General features: G+C 41.4%; 1 protein-coding gene across 7 annotated transcripts in view; it reads left to right on the top strand.

Annotated features, from left to right (window-relative positions):
- The window catches only part of dmd (dystrophin), a 1,945,510-nt gene that overhangs the window by 1,845,785 nt on the left and 77,678 nt on the right, over positions 1–22,047 (top strand). For all 7 annotated transcript variants that reach the window (XM_078559857.1, XM_078559853.1, XM_078559852.1 and 4 more), the window contains 3 exons: positions 5,747–5,904; positions 14,844–15,010; positions 21,236–21,347. In XM_078559857.1, coding sequence (XP_078415983.1) covers positions 5,747–5,904; positions 14,844–15,010; positions 21,236–21,347 — 437 coding nt within the window. The remainder of the gene's footprint in view (positions 1–5,746; positions 5,905–14,843; positions 15,011–21,235; positions 21,348–22,047) is intronic.

Here is a 22,047-nt window from a genome sequence, read left to right as displayed (position 1 = left end):
TATAACATTCATTCAGAGTAATCCTTTTTAAACACAGGGCTTGATTTTAGTTTAAGCATGATGTAGATTTACTTTGTTCATTTTAATAGCTCATTGTGGTTGCTTATTAGTGGAGGAAATCTGAAACTAAATGAACTTGGGTGTATATGCATAGAACGAAAGTACTGAAAAAGATGTGTAGTATAGAATGGAACTACCAGAGACAGTTGTGTGATATAGTGAAAGCACTAACCATGTATCGCATAAAGTGAAACCATGCAACAACTTGCTTTTAGAAACTCCTTTTAATGCAGTAAAATATCCCAAGGCACTTCACAGGAAGGTTATCAAACAACATTTGATACTGAGCCACAAAAGATGATGTTAGAACAAATGGCCAAATACTTGATCAAATAGGTAGGTTTTAAGGAGGGTCTTAAAAGGAAAAAAAGAGAAGCCAAGAGGTTTAAGAAGTAAATTTCAGAGTTGAAGGCTTATGTAGCTGAAGGCTACACCAATGGCAGAGTGATTAAAATTGGGGATGCTCTAGAAGCCAGAATTGGAACAGGGCAAATATCTCGAATGTTGTGGCTGAAGGAAGTTAGAGATTTGGAGGGATTTGAAAATTTTAAAATGGGGTTGCTGGACCAGATGTCAATATAGGTCATCACACGACAAGGAAATGGTAGCCTTGCAGTTTGTTTTTCAACTGGTAACCCAGATGTCTGGACTAATGATCCAGAGATACAAGTTCAAATCCCACCATGGCAGCTGGAGACTTTAAATTAAATTAATTCAATAAATCTGGAATAAACTATTGTCAGTAATAGTGATTGGATCATCTTTTAGAGAGGAGATTGGCTATATGTGACTCAAAACCCATAGCAATGTAGTTGACTCTTAACTGCCCTCTGAAATACCTTGCAAGCCACACAGTTGCATCAAAACCACTATAGAAAGATCTATGAGAATAAAACTCAGTTGAATCACCCAGCACCCAGCTAGGAGCTGGACAAGACAAAGGAATACCCAGCCCAGTCGACCCTACAAAGTCCTCCTTGCTAACATTGGGTGGGTTTGTGCCATAAGTGGGAGAGCTGTACCACAGAATAGTCAAACAACAGCCTGATGTAGTCATACCCACCGAATCCTAGCTAACAATGGATGTCCCAGAATCCTCTATCACCGTCTCTAATTATGTCCTGTCCCATCGGTAGGACCGACCCACCATAGATAGTGGCACAATGGAATGCAGGAGAGGACAGAGTGGCCCTGGGAGTCCTCAACAATGACTCTGGATCCCATGAAGCCTCATGGGATCAGATCAAATATGGACAAGGAAACCTCCTGCTGTTAACCACCTACCGCACCAACACCCCCTCAGCCTATGAACCAGCATTCCTCCATGGTGAACACTACTGGGAGGAAACACTGTGCATAGCAAGGGCATAGAGGGGCACTCTGGGGGAGAACTTTAGTGAAGCACCACTACTGACTGAGCTGGCTGAGTCCTGAAATAAATAGCTGCTAGACAGGGATTGTGGCAGGTGATGAGTGAGTGAATGTGAGGGAAAAACCTACTTGGCCTTATCCTCACCAACCTATCTATCAGAGATGCTTCTGTCTGTGACAGTAGTGGTAGAAGTGATTACCCCACAATCAATATGGAGATGAAGTAATGTCTTCACACTGATGATATCCTCCATTGTGTTGTGTGCACTACCACCATGCCAAATGGGATAGATTCAGAACAAATCTAGCTCAAAAATAGGCATTCATGAGGTGCCGTGGGCCATCAGTAGTAGCAGAATTGTATTCAACCACAATACGTAACCAGCCCAGCATATTCCTTACTCTACCATTACCACCAAGCCAAAGGATCGACCCTGATTCAATGAGATATGTAGATGAGCATGTAAGGGGCAGCACCAAGTCTAACTGAAAATAAAGTGCCATCCTGATGAATTACAACACACAACTGCATGTATGCTAAAAAACAGGAACAGCACGCTATAGGCAGAGCTAAGCGATCCCAGGACCAAAGGATCAGGTCAAAGCTACGCAGTCCTGTCACATCCAGCCCTGAATGGGAGAGACGATTCCATGAACATCCCCATCCTCAGTATATGACAGAATCCCACACATCAGTGCAAAAGACACAGCTGAAACATTTGCAGCCACCTTCACCCAAATGCCAAGTTCACGATCCCTCTGCTTCCTTCTGAGGTCCCGAACGTCACAAATGCTCGTCTTCAACACAATTTGATTCAAGGCAATCAACTTGCACACAGCCAGCTCCTACAAACAGCAATGTGGTAATTATCAGATAATCAGTTTTTGTGAGTTTTGGACCTATTCATCCAAACCCTGGCACCTCTGACAGTGCAGCACTCCGTCACTAGGGCACTGGACTGTCATTAGCTGTGCTATCAAGTGGCACTTACTTCGTAATAACCTGCTCACTGATGCTCAGTTTGGGTTCCACCAGGGTCACTCAGCTCCTGACCTCAGTGCAGCCTTGGTTCAAACATGGACAAAAGAGCTGAACTCCAGAAGTGAGGTGAGTTACTGCCCTTGTCTTCAAGGAAGCATTTGACTGAGTGTGGCATCAAGGAGCCCTAGCAAAACTGGAGTCAATGGGAATCAGGGGGAAAACTCTTAGCTGGTTGTAGTCCTACCTTGCACAAAGGGAGATGGTTGTGATTGTTGGAGGTCAATCATCTCCGTTCCAGGCCATCACTGCAGGAGTTCCTCAGGGTAGTGTCTTAAGCCCAACCATCTTCAGCTGCTTCATCAATGATCTTCCATCCATTGCAAGGTCAGAAGTGAGGATGTTCGCTGATGATTGCACAATGTTCAACACCATTCGCAACTCCTCAGATACTGAAGCAGTCCATGTCCAAAAGCAACAATAGCTGGACAATGGCATTGTCACTGGCATTCAATGGCATTACCATTGCTGAATCTCCCACTATCAACATCCTGGGGGTTACCATTGACCAAAAACTGAACTAGACCAGCCATATAAATATTGTGGCTACAAGAGCAGGTCAGAAGCTAGGAATTCTGTGGTGAGTAACTCACCTTCTGACTCCCCAAAACCTGTCCACTATCTACAAGGCACAAGTCAGGAATATGATGGAATATTCTCCACTTGACTGGATAAGTGCAACTCCAACAACATTTAAGAAGCTTGACACCATCCAGGACAAAGCAGCCCGCTTGATTGGCACCCCATCCGCAAACATTCACTCCCTCCACCACAGATGCACAGTGGCAACAGTCTGTAGCACCTACAAGATGCACTGCAGGAACTCACCAAGCCTCCTTAGACAACACCTTCTGAACCTATGACCACTGCCATCTAGAAGGACAAGGGCAGCAGACACATTTGAATACTGCCACCTGGAAATTCTCCTCCAAGCCATTCACCATCCTGTCTGAGGGAATACTATGGGGTAGTGGTATTGTCGCTGGACTAGTAATCCAGAGACCCAGTGTAATGCTCTGGGGACCTGGGTTCGAATCCCACCATGGCAGATGGTGGAATTTGAATTCAATTTGAAAAAAAATCTAATAGCAAACATGAAGCCATTGTTGATTGTTGTAAAAACCGATCTTGTTCACTTATGCCCTTTAGGGAAGAAAATCTGCCATCTTTATCCGGTCTGGCCTACGTATGACTCACCGCAATGTGGTTGATTCTTAAAATGCCCTCTGAACGAGGGCAGTTAGGGATGGGCAATAAATGCTGGCCTAGCAAGCGATACCTACATCCCATGAATGAATTAAAAAAAACTTGGAAGTGTATCGCTGGGTCAAAATCCTGGAACTCCCTCCCTCACAGCTGCATGGGTGTACCTACACCACATGGACTGCAGCAGTTCAAGAAGACAGCTCACCACCACCTTCTCGAGGGCAAATGGGAATGAGTAATAAATGCTGGCCTAGCCAGTGACACCCACATCCCATAAATGGATTAAAAAAAACTGCTTCATTAATGTCCTGCACTCCTTCATAAGGTTAGATGTGGGGATGTTTGTTGATGATTGCAGAGTGTTCAATTCCATTTGTAACTCCCACAGATTGTGAAGCAATCCATGCCCACATACAACAAAACCTCGGAAACATTCAGGCTTCAAGTGATAAGTGGCACGTAACATTTGTGCTATTCAAGTATTGGATAATAACCATCTCCAACAACAGTGAATCTAACCACCATGCCTTGCTATCAATGCCATTACCATTGCTGAATCCCCACTGTCAACATCCTGGGGGTTACCACTGACCAGAAACTGAACCGGACCAGTCATAGAAATACCATGGCTACAAGAACAGGTCAAAGGCAGTGAGTAACTCATCTTCTGACTCCCCAAAGTCTGTCCACCATCTGCAATGCACAAGTCAGGAGTGTGATGGAATACTCTCCACTTGCGTGGATTAATGCAACTTAAGCAAGAAGCTCAACACCATCCAGGACAAAGCAGCCCACTTGATTGGCACTCCATCCACAACCTTAAACATTCACCTCCTCCACCAATGGTACATCATGTCTGCAGTGTGTATTTAAAAGTGCACTGCAACAACTCACTGAGGCTTCTTCGACAGCATCTTCCAAACCCATGCCCCCTACCACCTAGAAGGACAAAGGCAGCAGGCACATGGGCACACCTCCGCCTGCAAATCCATGTGACATACCATCTGACTTGAAAATATATTGCTGTTCCTTTGTCGTCACTGGACGAAATCCTGAAACTCCCCTTTCTCTCAGCACTGTGTGTATACCTGCACCGCACAGACTGCAGCAGTTCAAGAAAGCAATCACCACTACCTGGGAAAGTAGGGATGGGCAATAAATGCTGGCCTTTCCAGTGGCACCCGCATTCCATGATCAAATAATTTTACAAAAGCAGAGGGATGATGGGTGAATAGGACTTAGCATGAGCTGACTACAGATATGTATATTATATATGAAACTACTATAAGCACATGTATTATATCGTGAAATTGTGCTGCAAAGAGATGCGTAATATGGTTTCATTATATATTTGCACTTAACGTCAGCATGGCTCAGTGATAATATTGCTGTCTCTGAGTCAGAAGGTTCATATCCAACTGCAAATTCCCATTTTAGTGCAGTGCACCTCAATTTTGCTGCATTTTTGGAGGTGCAGTCTCCAGATGATGCCTTAAACCAAGGCCCAGCTGCCTGTTCACATGAATGCAAAAGACCATGGTAAGTTTGGAAAGTGGTGGGGGACTTCTTCTGATGTCCTGGTTAATGCTTATCCTTCAACTCACAACACAGAAGCAGGTTAATTGGTTATCTAGTGTGGAAAGGCCACCAGGTTTGCCTCAGAAAGTGATTTGTTGGATATAAAACACTTTGGGATATCCTGAGGTCATGAATGCAAGTTATATCTTCTGTTTCTAAATTGCTGGTATTGTAATATGCTCCTGCAGTTGCAATTGGCTGGAATTCGTAGAGTTAGTTCACACTAAGAACCTATTATATGATTTACACATGGGAGTCGGATGAGTGGATCTAGGATTTATTCCAAGTGATGCTGAGCTGCAAAGTTTACATAGGGCTGTTTAATTTGAATAAGCAGTTCATTTCAATTCCATATGAATTAATTAAGTCCCTGTAGCGAAGGATTAATAGCATTTGTTGTGTTGATGTTCTGTTCCTGCACTGTGGTGTCCTAGAACGCGTCTTCAGTAATGTATTTTATCTTTTCCTAATATAAAGGTCTTTTCTTTGCAGATCTGTTCAAGCAAGTGGCAAGTCCCATTGGATTCTGTGATCAGCGGAGGTTAGGGCTTCTGTTACATGATGCAATTCAGATTCCACGCCAGCTGGGAGAGGTCGCATCATTTGGAGGCAGCAACATTGAACCTAGTGTTCGAAGCTGCTTCCAGTTTGTAAGTATACGGTGCTTTTGTCAGGATTTTTTTCCAGCAGCAAACAAAACAAAATTTGAGATTTAACGCATAAATTCCATAGAGTTACACAAAATTTGCAGCACTGAAACAGGCCACTCAGTTCAACGAGTCTATTCCAGTATTCTATGCTGCACACAACCTTCCTCTCTACTTCATCTAACCTTATTAGCATTAAATTATTATAGAATCTCATAGCTCATTTAGCATGCAGAAAAACAGCTCTGAGAAGCTAAGGGATTTTCGAGACTGCTGTTAAATTCACCCTGTTTAACTTCGAGATAGCTTTATTAGTGGGGTAGGCAAAAAGTTTGGCTACTGCTAGTTTCTCTCGCTCGCCTCATCAGTCTTGAGCCTTCTAACCTGCACAGCCAACCAAATCAAAGATGTTTTAATAATGCATCTTGCTGGCTTCTGTATGTATTTAACGAACACTTTCACAATGAAACAAAAACAAAGCATCAGGGATGCCCAACAGATCAGCCAGCATCTGTACAGAGAACAGATGGGTGAGCGTTTTGGATGCAGACCATCCTTCAAAGCTGAAACATAAGAGGGAGGCAAATTTACGGTTACACGATGTAAAATTTTGCTCTGAAAAGAACAAAGAATTCTCCGCCTGAAATGTTGAGGCCTATCAGTTCTTTCAAGGAACTCTTTTAAGGTACACCTGTTCTTTTCAGAGCAAACTTTGTTACTGCTGTCACCATGAAAACCTCTTGAAACATAAGAGGCAGAAAGAATTAGTTATCATGAAAAGGAGAGGAGCAAAAACATACAGACATTGAGATGATAGACAAGTCCAGGCAGCAATTATGAATAAGACCATGTAGCAGATTATCTTTGTCAAGGGGCATTAAGATAATTAAAAAATAAAATTTGCGTAAATTGCTAAGACAAAAAAGTGGTAGGCCTGAGGAAATGGAAAGGCTGTAATAGGGGAGTGGGGTTCAGGTATGAAATTAAAATAGATTTGATAATGAGGATAAAGCTGAGGTTACTGATGTCAGTTTTCACATTTAGAGGGCTGCATGTTGCTCAGGACAATGTTGTTCAATACATCAACCTCTTGTGGCTAATTGGAAATCCAGATGTGAATAATTGCTTTGCTTATTTGTAAATTTAAAAAATGAGTAATAGATACTGTCACTAGACATGTGATCTCAATATTCATATTCACACCATGTATGCAATGTGTTCTTTAACCTTTTGTTGATAAATGGTCAAATGGAAAACAGAGGGTGAATGTTTTTGATCATTGTGCGTGCTTCTTGGTTACTAATTGGTGGGGGACGTTTGTCCAGTAATTATAAATACGTGAAACACATTTATTTGTATTATGTGCAAGGTATTTTCCAAGACAATTGTGAATTTGGCTGAAATGGTGTTGCCATAGTCATTACTGTGAATGGTTAACATTTTCTGTTAGGTAACACTGGCCTTGACAAAAAAAGCCTTTGTTCTTGAAAGCTGTCTTGAGTTTTGTTGGAACAGTTTATGAGGCCAGTAAGAGGCCATAATAAGGCTTTCCCCATACCTCCCACATCCATAACTGTTTACATGCCTGATTTTTCTTCAATTTCCTAATGCTTCTCTACATTTCTTGACTGAGATGATCTACCCTATCATTCTTTACTGAGTTGACCTGTGATTTTTGATACATAATATCTACTGTGGTTTTTGATACATATCTATTTCCCTCCCACCATTTTTTTCTGCTTTCATTAATATACTTCAGTTCTACAAAAGCTTTCTCTCGTCTTCTATCCGATTCTAGCATCTGTGGCATTTCCTACAGCCTTCCTCCTTTTTTTTCTGCGTTTTCCTGAGGAGTGATATCTCTCTTCAACAAATAAGTATATTAAAGAGCTTTTCTTCATAAGGAATTTGAGGCAAAGCTTTTATTGGTTGGGGAGAGAGAGCATTAAAGTGTTATTTACATGACAGTGGTGTCATGTGCAGGATGAGGTGATTTATATCACTACCGTGAATTTTTACTCTGAGTGGACTTTGGGCGACTGGCCAGTGTCAAAACTTGAAGTGCACATGTATGTACTTCACCCAAGGAGAATCGAGTAGAAGTTGGGAGCAGGAACCCTGTTATTCTTTTCTTTTACCTGCCAGTATTATCAGCTTAATTGCAGTCTTCGCCAAGATCAGAAAACTCAATACACACATAGAATAAAAACTGCTGAGACCTTTTTCACCTGTATGAATCAATGCCACAGTCTGGAGTTTATCCAGTAACCCACTGGAACTGAAATTGGCAGGCTCTTTTGTGTCTTGATCCAAATGGGATTTACGATTCAGAGGCTGTTATTTTATACTCGCAATATTATTTGTCAGCGAATAAAAATATTTTTACTGTGTGCTTGAGTGAACCTATATAGAATGAGCTGTTCCTGTACAAATATTCCATATTACCACATAAGGATGAATAACCTTGGCCACAATGTAGATAATGACTTGTGCTCTAGAATGTTCTATAATCAGTGCAATTCACTTTACTACTTGTCAGGGCCTGATGTACATGCTTTACTTTATGTCACAAGTCTCCACTCCATGATGTTATTGTCTGCACATTTTTGAAGTTTCGTAACAGTTCCCTTAATTCCCTGCCTCTATCCTTTGAAACTGTTCTATTGAAGTGTTTGATATGAGCCCTTAACTTGTGTGGGGGAAGGAAATTCTGAAATTTGCATTGGAGAGACGTGGTAGATTTGCGACAAAACAACTTTATTGGAGTTGAATGAAACCAGTGGCAAAGTTTTCCCTCAAAAACCTAAAAATTTCTTTCATGTACAAAACCATCTGCAGCAGTAGCAGGTTTTGCAACCTGCATTAGCTAAGCGAATATAGAATATTATAACATTTCTTTGTAAAAGAAGCAAAAATCAAGATTTTTTTTACAGAATCAGAATCCCTGGCATCAGTTTCCAATTTTATATGGCTCTCTTAGTTTAGTTTCTAATACTGTATTGGGAGTTGGGGGGAGAAGAGATATTTCATCAAAATGCTGAAAAGTGCTATATGAATGCAAGACTTTTTTTCTTTAAAACTCAAAGTGAATCCAAGTCCTTTAGCAAACTTTCAGAGTTTAAATTTATTGGAAATACCGCAACAGGTAATGGAGGCCAGTATCCAGCATCAGGCATGCATTCTTATAGAATGAAATTAATTTGATCCAAGTCTTGCTTTCTAAATAGCAACTCTAACTCCTGGACGACACAGAACCAGATTTAGACTGAGCAGGAGATCAGCTGGTTTGTGTTCCGGTAATACATTTTGCATTAGCCTTTTTTTTAAAGCTAGTTTATATATCCAATTTAAGTCTAGCAAGAACAACTTCCATGGACAGAATTTAGATGAGCATAGTGTGATACAATTTACTTTTCCCAGCTCTTAGTGGTCTTGAAGGACAAGTTTTTCTTTATCTTGCTGTCTCATTTATCTCTAGACAGTGGACGAGTAATGAAGTCTAATGCTCATGTATTTGACTTTTGAGTGTAAATGTTGACATCCAATCACTTCTATGTTCTTTAGTCAGCACCTTTGTAAACATTAGACCAATTGGCACTGTTCAGGCTCCATACGTACCTATTGTCAAGTGGGACACTTTAGGGGCAATAAATAACATAGGTGATTATTGCCTGCCACAGTAACAGATGTTTTTGTTTGTTTATTTGAGACCTTCTCATGGCAAAGTAAATGTCTGCTGTCTGAAGCATCCATTCTCAACAAAAGCACTCAGACTACCATTTATCCTTGACACATTCTGATCCAAATGACCCAACAATGTCTTCCACCATAAATGTCAGCAAAAGAATGATTCACACACAGAAAGGTCTTTTTTTGAGCTGCATATTCTTAAGGAGTTTGATTACAGCTTGCGACTCCGTTAGTTAACAAAGTGTACAACTGAGTAGGGAGCATTTTCAAAGTTTGAAAAACTGTAGGTCATTTACAGTAATTCCTCGCTTAACATTGTCGTTCTGTTCTTGAAAGGTGCAACTTTAAATGAAAAAACATTAAGCAGATCAGATTTTCCCATTAAAGTGAATGTAAAAACTGTAGTTGGTTTCTGTAGAACCTTTCTCATCAGAAAAAAAATTAAAACATTATGCCATGTATGTTTAAGTACTGTACATTTATAAATTACTATCTTTGTAAATAAAATAACCTCTAAAATAAAATAAGTTTAAAAATATAAAAGAAATATGCTAACTCTACTTGCTTCCCACTCGCAGTTTCTCTTGTTTGGCACCACTTCCGCTCCCCACACTCTGGCTTGTTGCCAGTTGTGCTCCCCGACCCTCTGGCTCTCTGCCAGCCGCACTCCCGCTGGCTGACCCTTGCATTCCCCAACCCTCCTGGTCACTGTTGACCCTTCTGCTGGCCAACCCTCCTGCTTCCCTCTTCCAAACCCTTGCTGCGAGTGAGGGCTGTGAGCAGTGAGAGGCAGGAAGCAACCTAGGGAATGAGAGCAGCTTTAAGTTGCAGTGTCATGGAGGTAAGCCGCAAGCTGGTGGGACAGGGGCCGGGGAGTGGAAGAGACCGCTCCAAAATGGCGCCAATCGGTTCATGCAACTCCACCTCAAGCCCAGCGTAAAATGACATTAAAACAAAACTCCCGACGCTAAACACAAATACCAGCCCCATTAACTGACCGACGCTAAAGCGTAACGACTTAAAACAGGGTGACTTAAAGCAAGGACTTATTGCATTGGATAACTGCACTGATGGTTAGTGATTAAACAGAGACTACAGGTGCCTAGGTTTGAACCCCTGGTCTAATTGAGCAGCCTGGGCTGGGATGAGAAAAATCAGCTGGAAGATGTGTAATTACTAAATGAAACAATGCTTGATGTTGGCATATTTGAATGGCTTTGCTGACACTTGCCTTACAGGGTCAGATGTAAAGAATGGTTAATTGGGCAAAGGACCCATTATTCCATAAAAATGCATTACAGTCAGACTCAGTCCTAGCAAATTTTATTTTTATTAGTCATAGAAAATATATATTGTGAGAGTGTTGTAAGACAATTTTATACCATCCGGTAGAACTATCCTGTTGTAATATCTGAGCCCATAGTTTTGATAGACGGGGATTATACAGATTACAGCACCTGCTCTGAGGTCCAAACTGTGCAGCAAGATATAAGCTTCTTATCACATGCTTTATGAATGTAAAAAAAAAAATTAAATTTAAATCCTCTTAGGTATAAAATGCATTTACCATGAAATTGTGTTCACTGACCAAGCGCATTCATTAAGTTCCAAATCCTTGTGGCTGTTTACATGAAAAGCCGCAGGTACGAATGCATGAATGCAGTTTTTATTTTAAAAAGACATTCGGAATTACCTTGTTGTCAGGGCAAAGGAACCATCAATATCTTCACATATATTTTGCATTTATAGTAGCACCAGAATTACTGCTGTACAGGTGCTGCTGTCGGTCTGTTTTCAAATTCCTACAAACTCTACCGCATCACAGGGTAACTGAGCTTTTTGTCGCCTTCAACCAATAAGGAATGTAGGAGGAGCTAGAGTCAGCCATTCAGCACTTCCAAACTGTTCCGCACATGGGTTTGTACCATGGAACCTCAGGGTCATGAGCAAAATTGAACTCAATACTCGCATTAATGTTTTATGTACATATTGAGATACTTACAGATCTTGGTTGCTCTGATTTAACGTTTATTCACCAGTTAGGCAATGCCTCTAAGAACAATATTTTCCAGCTTTAAAGGCCCAGAAAATTCATACAGGAAGAATAAAAAGATACAAGTGAAAATAGGATTACAGCAGCTGGTTTGCCAAGGCTCAAGGATCACTTGTGATCTACAGTCTGCACTTTTATCAGTCCTGTTTTACCATAGTGACTTAAAGTGTAAACTGTTCATCTCGGCAGGCATGGTTTGAAGGCTTTGAAACTTGAAACACGCCTTCACTTTGATTTTCCAGTCACTTTGCTATCAATTAACTATCCCACTAATGTTATTGCTATCATGAGTTGAATTTGACCATTTTGTCACAATGGGGTAAAATTCATCTTGGGCTGTGGTGCAAAATGGGGTATTATTGTGACTTTGCCAAAGGCTGATTTCACCACCATTATCTTTGCTCCATTAAGTGGTATCATAAATTGTAATGCCTTTAGAAGGAAGCACTATAATCTTGTTGTTTTCATGATTTTTCCCTGCTATTCTATAAAGGTTGTTCCTTGGTTGGTTTTCTGGTATTTCACCCAGGTGGCAGCACACCATCCTGCCATCAGCGCATGGGATTTTTCTGTCGGATTTCTAAAGGGGAGGTTATGTGTGGCCAACCTCATTGAATTCTTTGAAGAAAGTACAGAGAAGAGCAATATGGTATACGTAATGTATTTGGACTTCTGAAAAGCCTTGGATAAGGTACTTCATGGTAGACTCATGGCTAAGGTCAGAACATGTGGAACAGTGGGACAGGTAGAATAGATAGCAAGCTGGCTATAAAACAGAAAACAGAGTCGGGGTTAAAGGTAATTCATTGGCAAGTAGTTGGAAGTAGTTATGTTGTAAAAGGAAGTAGTGTTTGACAAGGATCAGAGCTGGGCTCACAATTTACAGAAGCAATTTGGACTTGAGAATCAGATATACAATTTCAAAATTTGTGGATGACTTGGGGAGTCTGGTTAAAACAGAGAAGGGGTGTGACAAAGTAAAGAAAGACATTAATAAACTTGCAAAATGGGCGTGTAATTGGCAAATGATCTTCAACATAGGTAAGTGTGAGGTAGTGCATTTTGGTAGTAAGATTAAGAGGCCACATACTTCTTAGAAAATAAGTGTCTAAATGGGATAGTGGATCTGAAGGATCTGGTACAGATACCCCAGTTACTAAAAGTAGTGACACAGGTCAGCAAGGCTATAAAAATAATGAACAAAGCAGTAAGGTTCATTTCTAAATGGATAGAATTGAAAAACAGAGAAGTTATGTTTAACTTGTATAGAACCTTGGTTAGACAATACTTGGAGTACTGTGAAGTAAACTAGTCTCCAAATTACTAGAGGGATATAAAGACACTGGGAAAAATGCAAAAATGAGTTATTAGAATGATACCAGAATTGAGAGATTATACCTATCAGGAAATATTGAACAGGCTCTTTTGTTTTCCTCTGGAAAGGGAAGACTGAAGGGTGACTTGATGGAGGCCTTTAAGATTAAGAAGGCACGTGAGAGGTTAGAAGTAGAGACGATGTTTCCAGTTGCAGGTGAGACCAGAACTAGTGACCTAAATGGGGAATTTGGGAGAAACTTCTTTACCCAGACAGTGGTTAGAATGTGTTAGACATAGTTAAGAGGAAGCTAGATGAACACATGAGGGAGAAGAAACAGAAAAATATGTTAATGAGGTTAGTTGAAGATGGATGGGAGGAGGTTTGTGCGAAGCATAAACATCAGAAATGGATCTTTTGGGCAAAATGGCTTTTTCCTGTATTGTAAATGCTTCATACTTCAGAATGGGGAAACCAAAAAAATCAAAAAATGCTGAAAATACAGAGAATACCCATTAGAATTTGAGAAGACCAGAAATGATATTGTGCGTCAATTCTAGATCCTTCATATGCCTGTTTTTCTTTTATCAAATGTCTGCTATATATTTCAAGTAGTTCGGTTCTTATTTCACATTTCCAGCATTTGTATTTTTTCCTTTTCATCCAGGAAAGGACTCCAACCTGATTTATTTCTACACACTAACTAGTATCAAAGTTCAACAGTTGAGATTAGATAACTCAGCACTGGGCAGAAACAAGTTGGTGCTACTCATCTGTATAGGAGTCAACAGGTGTCATTTTGACTTTTGTGTGATAGTGTAAAGCTGGTGACAGCAAATCAGCAGCCTGTTCTAAAGATTTTTCCCAATTTTTATTTCCACCAACTTCAATGGAAATAAAAATCAGAGAGATAATTTGCCATCACCCATTTTACGCTATCTGACAAAGTCAAAATTACCCCCATTGTGTAGTTGATTTACCCACAGGGATGCTTACAATAAAACTCAAAGGGATAGAAATTTGTCTCGGGTGGTGATGTAAAACAGCCTGTTAGATGCAATGTTAGATTTTCAGTTCAATTGCAGCCCATGGAATTAAACACCAGGCACTCCAAACAGTGGCCGGCCGATCTGACACTGCCCGCTTTGCGCTATTGCCCAAATCAAGTTTCTAGCGCAAAGTGTAGATTCAACATTTTAGATTGCAATTTGAAAAGCTTTTTTTACAAGTTGAAGAGTGCAGCTGTGTTTGTTCTTCCAGCCATTTTCTGTATACAGTGTCTGTGGTCTCCAGTGAAAAGTACATTATGATTCACATTGTTAATACGTGAATTAATTAGGCTTCAGAATGTTGCAGCAAAGTAATTTTTGTATATTTTGGAATGAAAAAAACAATAAACATGGCCACATTTAGGTCCTCTTATCTCTAATTGTAAACTATTTACTGCTGGTGTATGTTTTGCTTTAACGTTTAAAAGGTATATTTTGTCACATGGGACTGGTGCAAGTATGTTTAAGTTTCTTTAGTAGGGTGGTTGGTGCAGTATTGTGCTATGGGAAATCAATTCAACTTCTCCATTTACTCTTAGCACCCATCAGGATCACAGGCAAGAGCTAATTGCCCTTGTTACAGAATTACATTCAGCTCTGTCCTATACCCAGTGTGATATACAAAGAAAGACAAACAATCTGTTAACTACTTGTTTTCTAATTTGGAAGCCTTTTAGTTGCCGCGATGCTGTCGTTGCTTTGAAGTTTTATCTGTTTATGAATTAAGAATATACAAACATATTTAGAAATCTGAGCCAGCAGTGCCTTAACTTCCCAAAAAAGTCAAATGCGCAGAACTTATTGCTCTGAATTTTTTCTCCCTTCCACACCTAAGGCCAACAACAAGCCAGAGATTGAGGCAGCTTTGTTCCTGGATTGGATGAGGCTAGAGCCACAGTCTATGGTCTGGATGCCAGTGCTTCACCGAGTGGCAGCAGCAGAGACTGCCAAACACCAAGCCAAGTGCAATATCTGCAAGGAATGTCCTATCATCGGATTCAGGTACACATGTAGTCTATTATTGCTGCTTAACCAAAATTGTTTTAAAAATGTCAAGACCTTTAGAGCATTTTGGAGCAGATAAAGGTTGAGGTAGTTTTTATTCATGGCTCTGCTATGGAGATTTCATATATTTTAATTGGCAGAAAAACAATTGTTGTATCCATGTAAAATTAAGGAGGACCTTATTTATTATGTTTATTTCAAAAGAATCGTAGAAATAATCATTTGAAAAATTGTAGTTCTGCTTTTTCAGCCTGGTCATGCGAGTTAAGCAGTAAGTGGACAGAGGAGGCTTCACTGCCTCCCTGCAACCACAGCACTTTATGCTGGAAGTAGCATGGGGCAGCCAGAATACAGATGGATAATGAGAGGCAAGTAACAGAAATATGCAGGCTGGCATACAGTGTTTTTACAAGCTTTGTATTAGGGAAACCGGAATACTGGCCGGAATTTTCCAGCCCCCACTGCGGCGAGCCATTGAAATCTCCATTCACATCAGCAGGACCAGAAGGTCCCACCAGCGCGAGGGCTGGAAAATTCTGGCCACTGTATTTGAAACTGGACCAAGGAACTGAACTAGTGTTGGGCACATAAACAAGGATCTGGCAGAAGTTCTGCCATCACTGTAGATTTACAGAAATTTCGAGGTTTCTATATTGTAACTTTAAATCATTCATTCTAACAGTTAAGTACTTATTCACATGGTCTCTGTTCACATTTCCAGCAGCCGAAATGTGCTTTACAAATGATTTTGTCCTGCCATTGAAACCAAACCCTTAAATAACTATTCTCAGTAATCCTCAGTAAACAACTTAATTTCATCGAGCAAGCTTTGGGAGAACCAGACTTTACTATTAGACAAATATCCATTCAGTCTCCCAGACAGTATATAAACACAGCCAAAACCTTGTACTGAAAGCACAAAAACTCCTACAAGCTATGGATTTATAAACATGGATTATAACAACCAAGTTTTGACTTGGATTTTCAATCTAGTTTGATATTCAAGCATTAAAGCACCCAAAAAACCTCTCAGAAAATAACCGGAGGGCAGTACCAAACAGCTTGCCTTCTAGTGGCTTTAGCAACCTTACTGAAGGAATTCCTATACACATAGAAACATTCACTTACAGTAAATAGGAGAGATTTTAAAGGACACTGAAAATTCAAACATTATTGATAGTGTCATGATGTTCACTGATTCTTTTCTGTATATCATGTGGAGTACAATAAATTATATTAGACAACAAAGTAGCTATCTTCCTCTCAGCAAGAGAACTAAACAATATAATTGGGAAACGTGTCATCTGTGTGAGGAAATAACAGGAAGAATCTGATCAGATCACTTTACTAGTCAAATGTTATGATGTGGCAGATGATGAGTGCCAGTCAGACCAAATCCACAAGGGAAACTTGGCCGTGCTATCATAACAGTTTTGCAATTTATAATTATTATGAGAAGATGTGTGCACGGAATTCGAAGTAATGAATCCACCCAGACCTTTGGAGATTTTCAAAATTAAATTAAAATATTTATTAACAAAATAAAAGATTTCAAGCACATACATAAGACCTCAATTATTTTTCTACCATAACAAATCCTAAAATTCCAAATTAACCTAACTTTTTTAATTCATCCACGGGATGTGGGCTTCGCTGGCTGGGCCAGCATTTATTGCCCATCCCTAGTTGCCCTTGAGAAGGTGGTGGTGAGCTGCCTTCTTGAACTGCTGCAGTCCATGTGGTGTAGGTACATCCACAGTGCTGTTAGGAAGGGAGTTCCAGGATTTTGACCCAGTGAAGGAACAGCGATATATTTTCAAGTCAGGATGGTGAGTGACTTGGAGGGGAACTTCCAGGTGGTGGTGTTCCCATCTAGCTGCTGCCCTTGTCCTTCTAGATAGTAGTGGTTGTGGGTTTGGAAGATGCTGTTGAAGGAGCCTTGGTGAATTCCTGCAATGCATCTTGTAGATGGTACACAAAGCTGCCACTATGCGTCAGTGGTGGAGGGAGTGAATGTTTGTGGATGTGGAGCCAATCAAGTGGGCTGCTTTGTCCTGGATGATGTCAAGCTTCTTGAATGCTGTGGGAGCTGCACTTATCCAGGCTATTGGGGAGTATTCCATCACACTCCTAACTTGTGCCTTGTAGTTGGTGGACAGGCTTTGGGGAATCAGGAGGTGAATTATTTGTTGCAGGATTCCTAGCCTCTGACCTGCTTTTGTAGCCACAGTATTTATATGGCCAGTCCAGTTCAGTTTCTGGTCAATGGTAACCCCCCAGGATGTTGATAATGGGGGATTCAGAGATGGCAATGCCATTGAACATCAAGGGACGATGGTTGGATTCTCTTTCGTTGGAGATGGTCATTGCCTGACACTTGTGTAGTGCGAATGTTACTTGCCATTTGCCAGCTCAAGCCTGGATGTTGTCCAGGTCCTGACGCATTTGGACATGGACTGCTTCAGTATCTGAGGAGTAGCGAATGGTGCTGGACATTGTGCAATCAACAGCAAACATCCCCACTTCTGACCTAATGATAGACGGAAGGTCATTGATGAAGCACCGGAAGATGGTTGGGCCGAGGACACTACCCTGAGGAACTCCTGCAGTGATGTCCTGGAGCTGGATGACTGACTTCCAATAACCACAACCATCTTCCTTTGTGCTCGGTATGACTCCAACCAGCGGAGAGTTTTCCCCCTGATTCCCATTGACTCCAGTTTTGCTAGGGCTCCTTGATGCCACACCCTGTCAAATGCTGCCTTGATGTCAAGGGCAGTCACTCTCACCTCACCTCACCTCAGGAGTTCAGCTCTTTTGTCCATGTTTGAACCAAGGCTGTAATGAGGTCAGAAGCTGAGTGACCCTGGCAGAACCCAAACTGGGCGGTAGTGAGCAGATTATTGTTAAGCAAGTGCCGCTTGATAGCACTGTTGATGACCCCTTCCATCACTTTACTGATGATGGAGAGTAGACTGATGGGGCAGTAATTGGCCAGGTTGGATTTGTCCTGCTTTTTGTATATAGGACATACCTGGGCAATTTTCCTCATCATTGGGTAAATGCCAGTGTTGTAGCTGTACTGGACCAGCTTGGCTAGGGGTGGGGCAAGTTCTGGAGAACAGGTCTTCAGTACTATTGCCAGAATGTTGTCAGAGCCCATAGCCTTTGCAATATCCAGTGCCTTCAACCGTTTCTTGATATCACGTGGAATGAATCGAATTAGCTGAAGACTGGCATTTGTGATGCTGTGGACCTCTGGAGGAAGCCGAGATGGATCATTCATTCAGCACTTCTGGCTGAAGAATGTAGCACCTACCTCAGTCTTATCTTTTGCACTGATGTGCTGGGCTCCTCCATCATTGAGGATGGGGATATTGTGGAGCCTCCTCTTCCAGTGAGTTGTTTAATGGTCCACCACCGTTCATGATTGGATGTGGCAGGACTGCAGAGCTTAGGTCTGACCTGTTGGTTGTGGGATTGTTTAGCTCTGTCTTAGCCTTAGCTGCTTATGCTGTTTGACACACAAGTAGTCCTGGTTTATTGCTTCAGGTTGACACCTCATTTTTGGGTATGCCTGGTGTTGCTCCTGGCATGCCCTCCTGCAGTCGTCATTGAACCAGGGCTGATCCCCTGGCTTAATGGTAATGGTTGATATGCCAGACAATGAGGTTACGGATTGTACTCGAGTGCAGTTCTGCTGCTGATGGCCTACAGTGCTTTGTGGATGCCCAGTCTTGAGTTGCTAGATCTGTTCAAAATCTATCCCATTTAGCACGGTGATAGTGCCACACAACACGATGGATGGTATCCTCAATGTGAAGGCAGGATTTCGTCCCCACAATGACTGTGCAGTGGTCACTCTTACCGATACTGTCATAGACAGATGCATCTGCGGCAGGCAGGTTGGTGAGGATGAGGTCAAGTATGATTTCCCCTCTTGTTAGTTCTCTCACCACCTGCAGCAGGCGCAGTCTAGCAGCTATGCCAATAAGGACTCGGCCAGCTAGGTCAGTAGTGGTGCTACCGAGCCACTCTTGGTGGTGGACATTGAAGTCCCCCACCCAGAGTACATTCTGCGCCCTGGCCACCTTCAGTGCTTCCTCCAAGTGATGTTCAACATGGAGGAATACCGATTCATCAGCTGAGGGAGGGCGGTACGTGGTAATCAGCAGGAGGTTTTCTTGCCCATGTTTGACCTGATGCCATGAGACTTCATGGGGTTCGTAGTGGATGTTGAGGACTCCCAGTGCAACTCCTTTCAGACTGTATACAACTGTGCTGCTACCTCTGCTGGACCTGTCCTGCCAGTGGGACAGGACATACCCAGGGATGGTGATGGTGGGGTCTGGGATATTTTCTGTCAGGTATAATTCTGTGAGGACGATTATGCCAGGCTGTTGCTTGACTAGTCTGTGAGACAGCTCTCCCAATTTTGGCACTAGCCCCAGATGATAGTAAGGAGGGCTTCGCAGGGTCAACAGGGCTGAGATTGCCGTTGTCATTTCTGGTGCCTTGGTCGATGCGGGGTGGTCCATCCGGTTACATTCCTTTTTTGTGACTTTGTAGTGGTTTGTTAGAACTGAATGGCTTGTTAGGCCATTTTGGAGGGCATTTAAGAGGCAACCACATTGCTCTGGGTCTGGAGTCACATGTAGGCCAGACTAGGTAAGGGCGACAGATTTCCTTCCCTAAAGGACATTAGTGAACCAGATGGGTTTTTACAACAATCGACAATGGTTCCATGGTCGTCATTAGACTTTTAATTCCAGATTTTTATTGAATTCAAATTTCACCATCTGCTGTGGCGGGATTCGAGCCCGGGTCCCCAGAGCATTACCCTGGGTCTCTGGATTACTAGTCCAGTTATACACCCAGTTATAACTCCCAGTTGTACACCCCCTTTAAAGCAACAGTCCAAAATACTTAAATTTAAAACAAACCCAGCAAGTTAACACAATACGCACTTGACAGTGGAATTCCAAAGAGGTTTTCTCCAACTTCAGTTACTTTACATAGCAGACTTATGCACAAATGGCTGGAGGCATCTTGAAGGCTGTTTCACACATTCCTGTTAGATCTTACATGGCCTTCTCTCTACATAGCCTTTCATTCTCCTTTATATATGTTTCTCTCTCTTTAATATGTAAACTCTATTATTCCATATGTCTTTGAACCTGTATCCTCCTCATAATATAAAAACTTTCATGTTGCCAATATTGTCAGTAACCTTTGGGAAAAATAAACACACTTCTTAGCCTTGTTTATCAGGCTAGTTGTAAACAGACTAAGATCCCTTTAAAATCCAACAATTCCTTTATTTATCTAAAAATGCAAATTTCCTTCACACTTTACACGCAAAGCCAGTAACCATGTTTACTCATGTCAAGCACATTTCTACACCTAACTTCTTTTGCTGATTTCAAGCTTGCAGTCTACTTGACTCCAAATGTAATTAAATCATACAGACAGAACCACCTATACTTAACACCCATAAACCTACTTCATAATAAACCAGAACTATTATGAAAATTATTATACTTTTGTCACACTAGTCACATGCCTCAAACAAGGAATGGAATTATTTTCTAACTGACCTGATGTTAACCATAGTGTGGCAAACTAATGTATTATGAAAGAATCAGAATTGGTTGAAGTGGGGTAGGGGGAGGGGGGCGGGGGGGCAAATATGGGGTGGAAATTTGAGTGTCAGCATGCCTACACAAATTGGATGCAGGGAACAATCCCTGCATTGGCCTGAGACCTTATGACTTCATTTAAATTAAACTGGCAAGCTGCAGATGTTTCCAGGCAGCTCAGGGTGAAGTGGGAGGTCAATTTTGGGCCACTGCGAGATTGGCTTTGAGGCACTGTGGGCTTGTGCAGAAATTTGAATCAGCAAGTGTTTGTAGGGTTTTTGGTTGAAAAGTAGGAGGATTTTCTTAAACCTGGATCACCTTATCAATGGGTATATACCATATTATTATAAAATATATACTTACAGTGATAAATGCAGTATTCACTGGACAATGATGTGATCTGCAATTTGATCTGGAGTAGCTGATTCATTAAGTGGCGTCACAGTTATCTTTAGTTCTGGTCCAAGCTGGGTAAAATCAGGGAAAGGAGACTTCCCATGCATTGTTCTGGGCTGTTTATATTCAGATTCAAGAGGTGCAAGGACTCTAGTCTCACCCACTTTTGCTAACTTTTTAAATGCAGGTACCGAAGTTTAAAGCACTTTAATTATGATGTCTGCCAAAGCTGCTTCTTTTCTGGTCGAACGGCAAAAGGACATAAAATGCATTACCCAATGGTGGAATACTGCACACCGGTAAGTAATGAACTGTAAGTACAGAAAGCGAAATCATTAAAAGCAGGCACTTGCGTGTTTTACTCACTTTTTTCTGTATATCCTATTAACTAAACAGCCCAGCCTGAGCTTTCAGTTTGCCACCTTCATTGGCAGTGTTTATGAGAAATCTGTGGCAGTGTTTTATTCTGACTTTGTCATGCACCTTATGAATAGACAATTGGAAAACTATATAAAGAACTAAAAGATGAAAATGCTGTTTCATCAAAGTTTAATCAAAAGTTAGTTAAATATTAATATAATATTTTGTGGCTCACTTGATGTTGCACTAAAAGAACGGAACATGAAAGCAAAGTTAGCTCAGAAAACAGTATTTCAAGGTCTTGTTAAGTCCTTTATTGCAGAATTGTGTTTGTACTTTTGGTGACTTATCCCATTAGCTTCACTAACCACTAGTGTTGGGAGGATTTTTGTGGTTCCAGTCCAGGAATGTCTGCATAGATACCATTAGCTCTGCTCCTCAATGTTGGAGGCAGGAATGAACTCTTCTCCTCATACCCCACTTAGGAAATGGCCTCACACTCCTGCTTCAGAATGAGTGTAGCAAGGGCCACATGCTTAACATGGATTGGAAAAATCAGTGGATGCCAGAAAGGGATTCCCTGTCCCAATGTAAAAAGAGTACAGGAAGGGACTTTGCTTTCCCACTCCTCCACCTGAC

The sequence above is a fragment of the Cetorhinus maximus genome, chromosome 16 (genome assembly GCF_964194155.1).
Source record: "Cetorhinus maximus chromosome 16, sCetMax3.hap1.1, whole genome shotgun sequence".
NCBI lineage: Eukaryota > Metazoa > Chordata > Chondrichthyes > Lamniformes > Cetorhinidae > Cetorhinus > Cetorhinus maximus.
The sequence above is the reverse complement of the archived record's forward strand: the minus strand, read 5'-3'. Positions and strand labels throughout refer to the sequence as shown.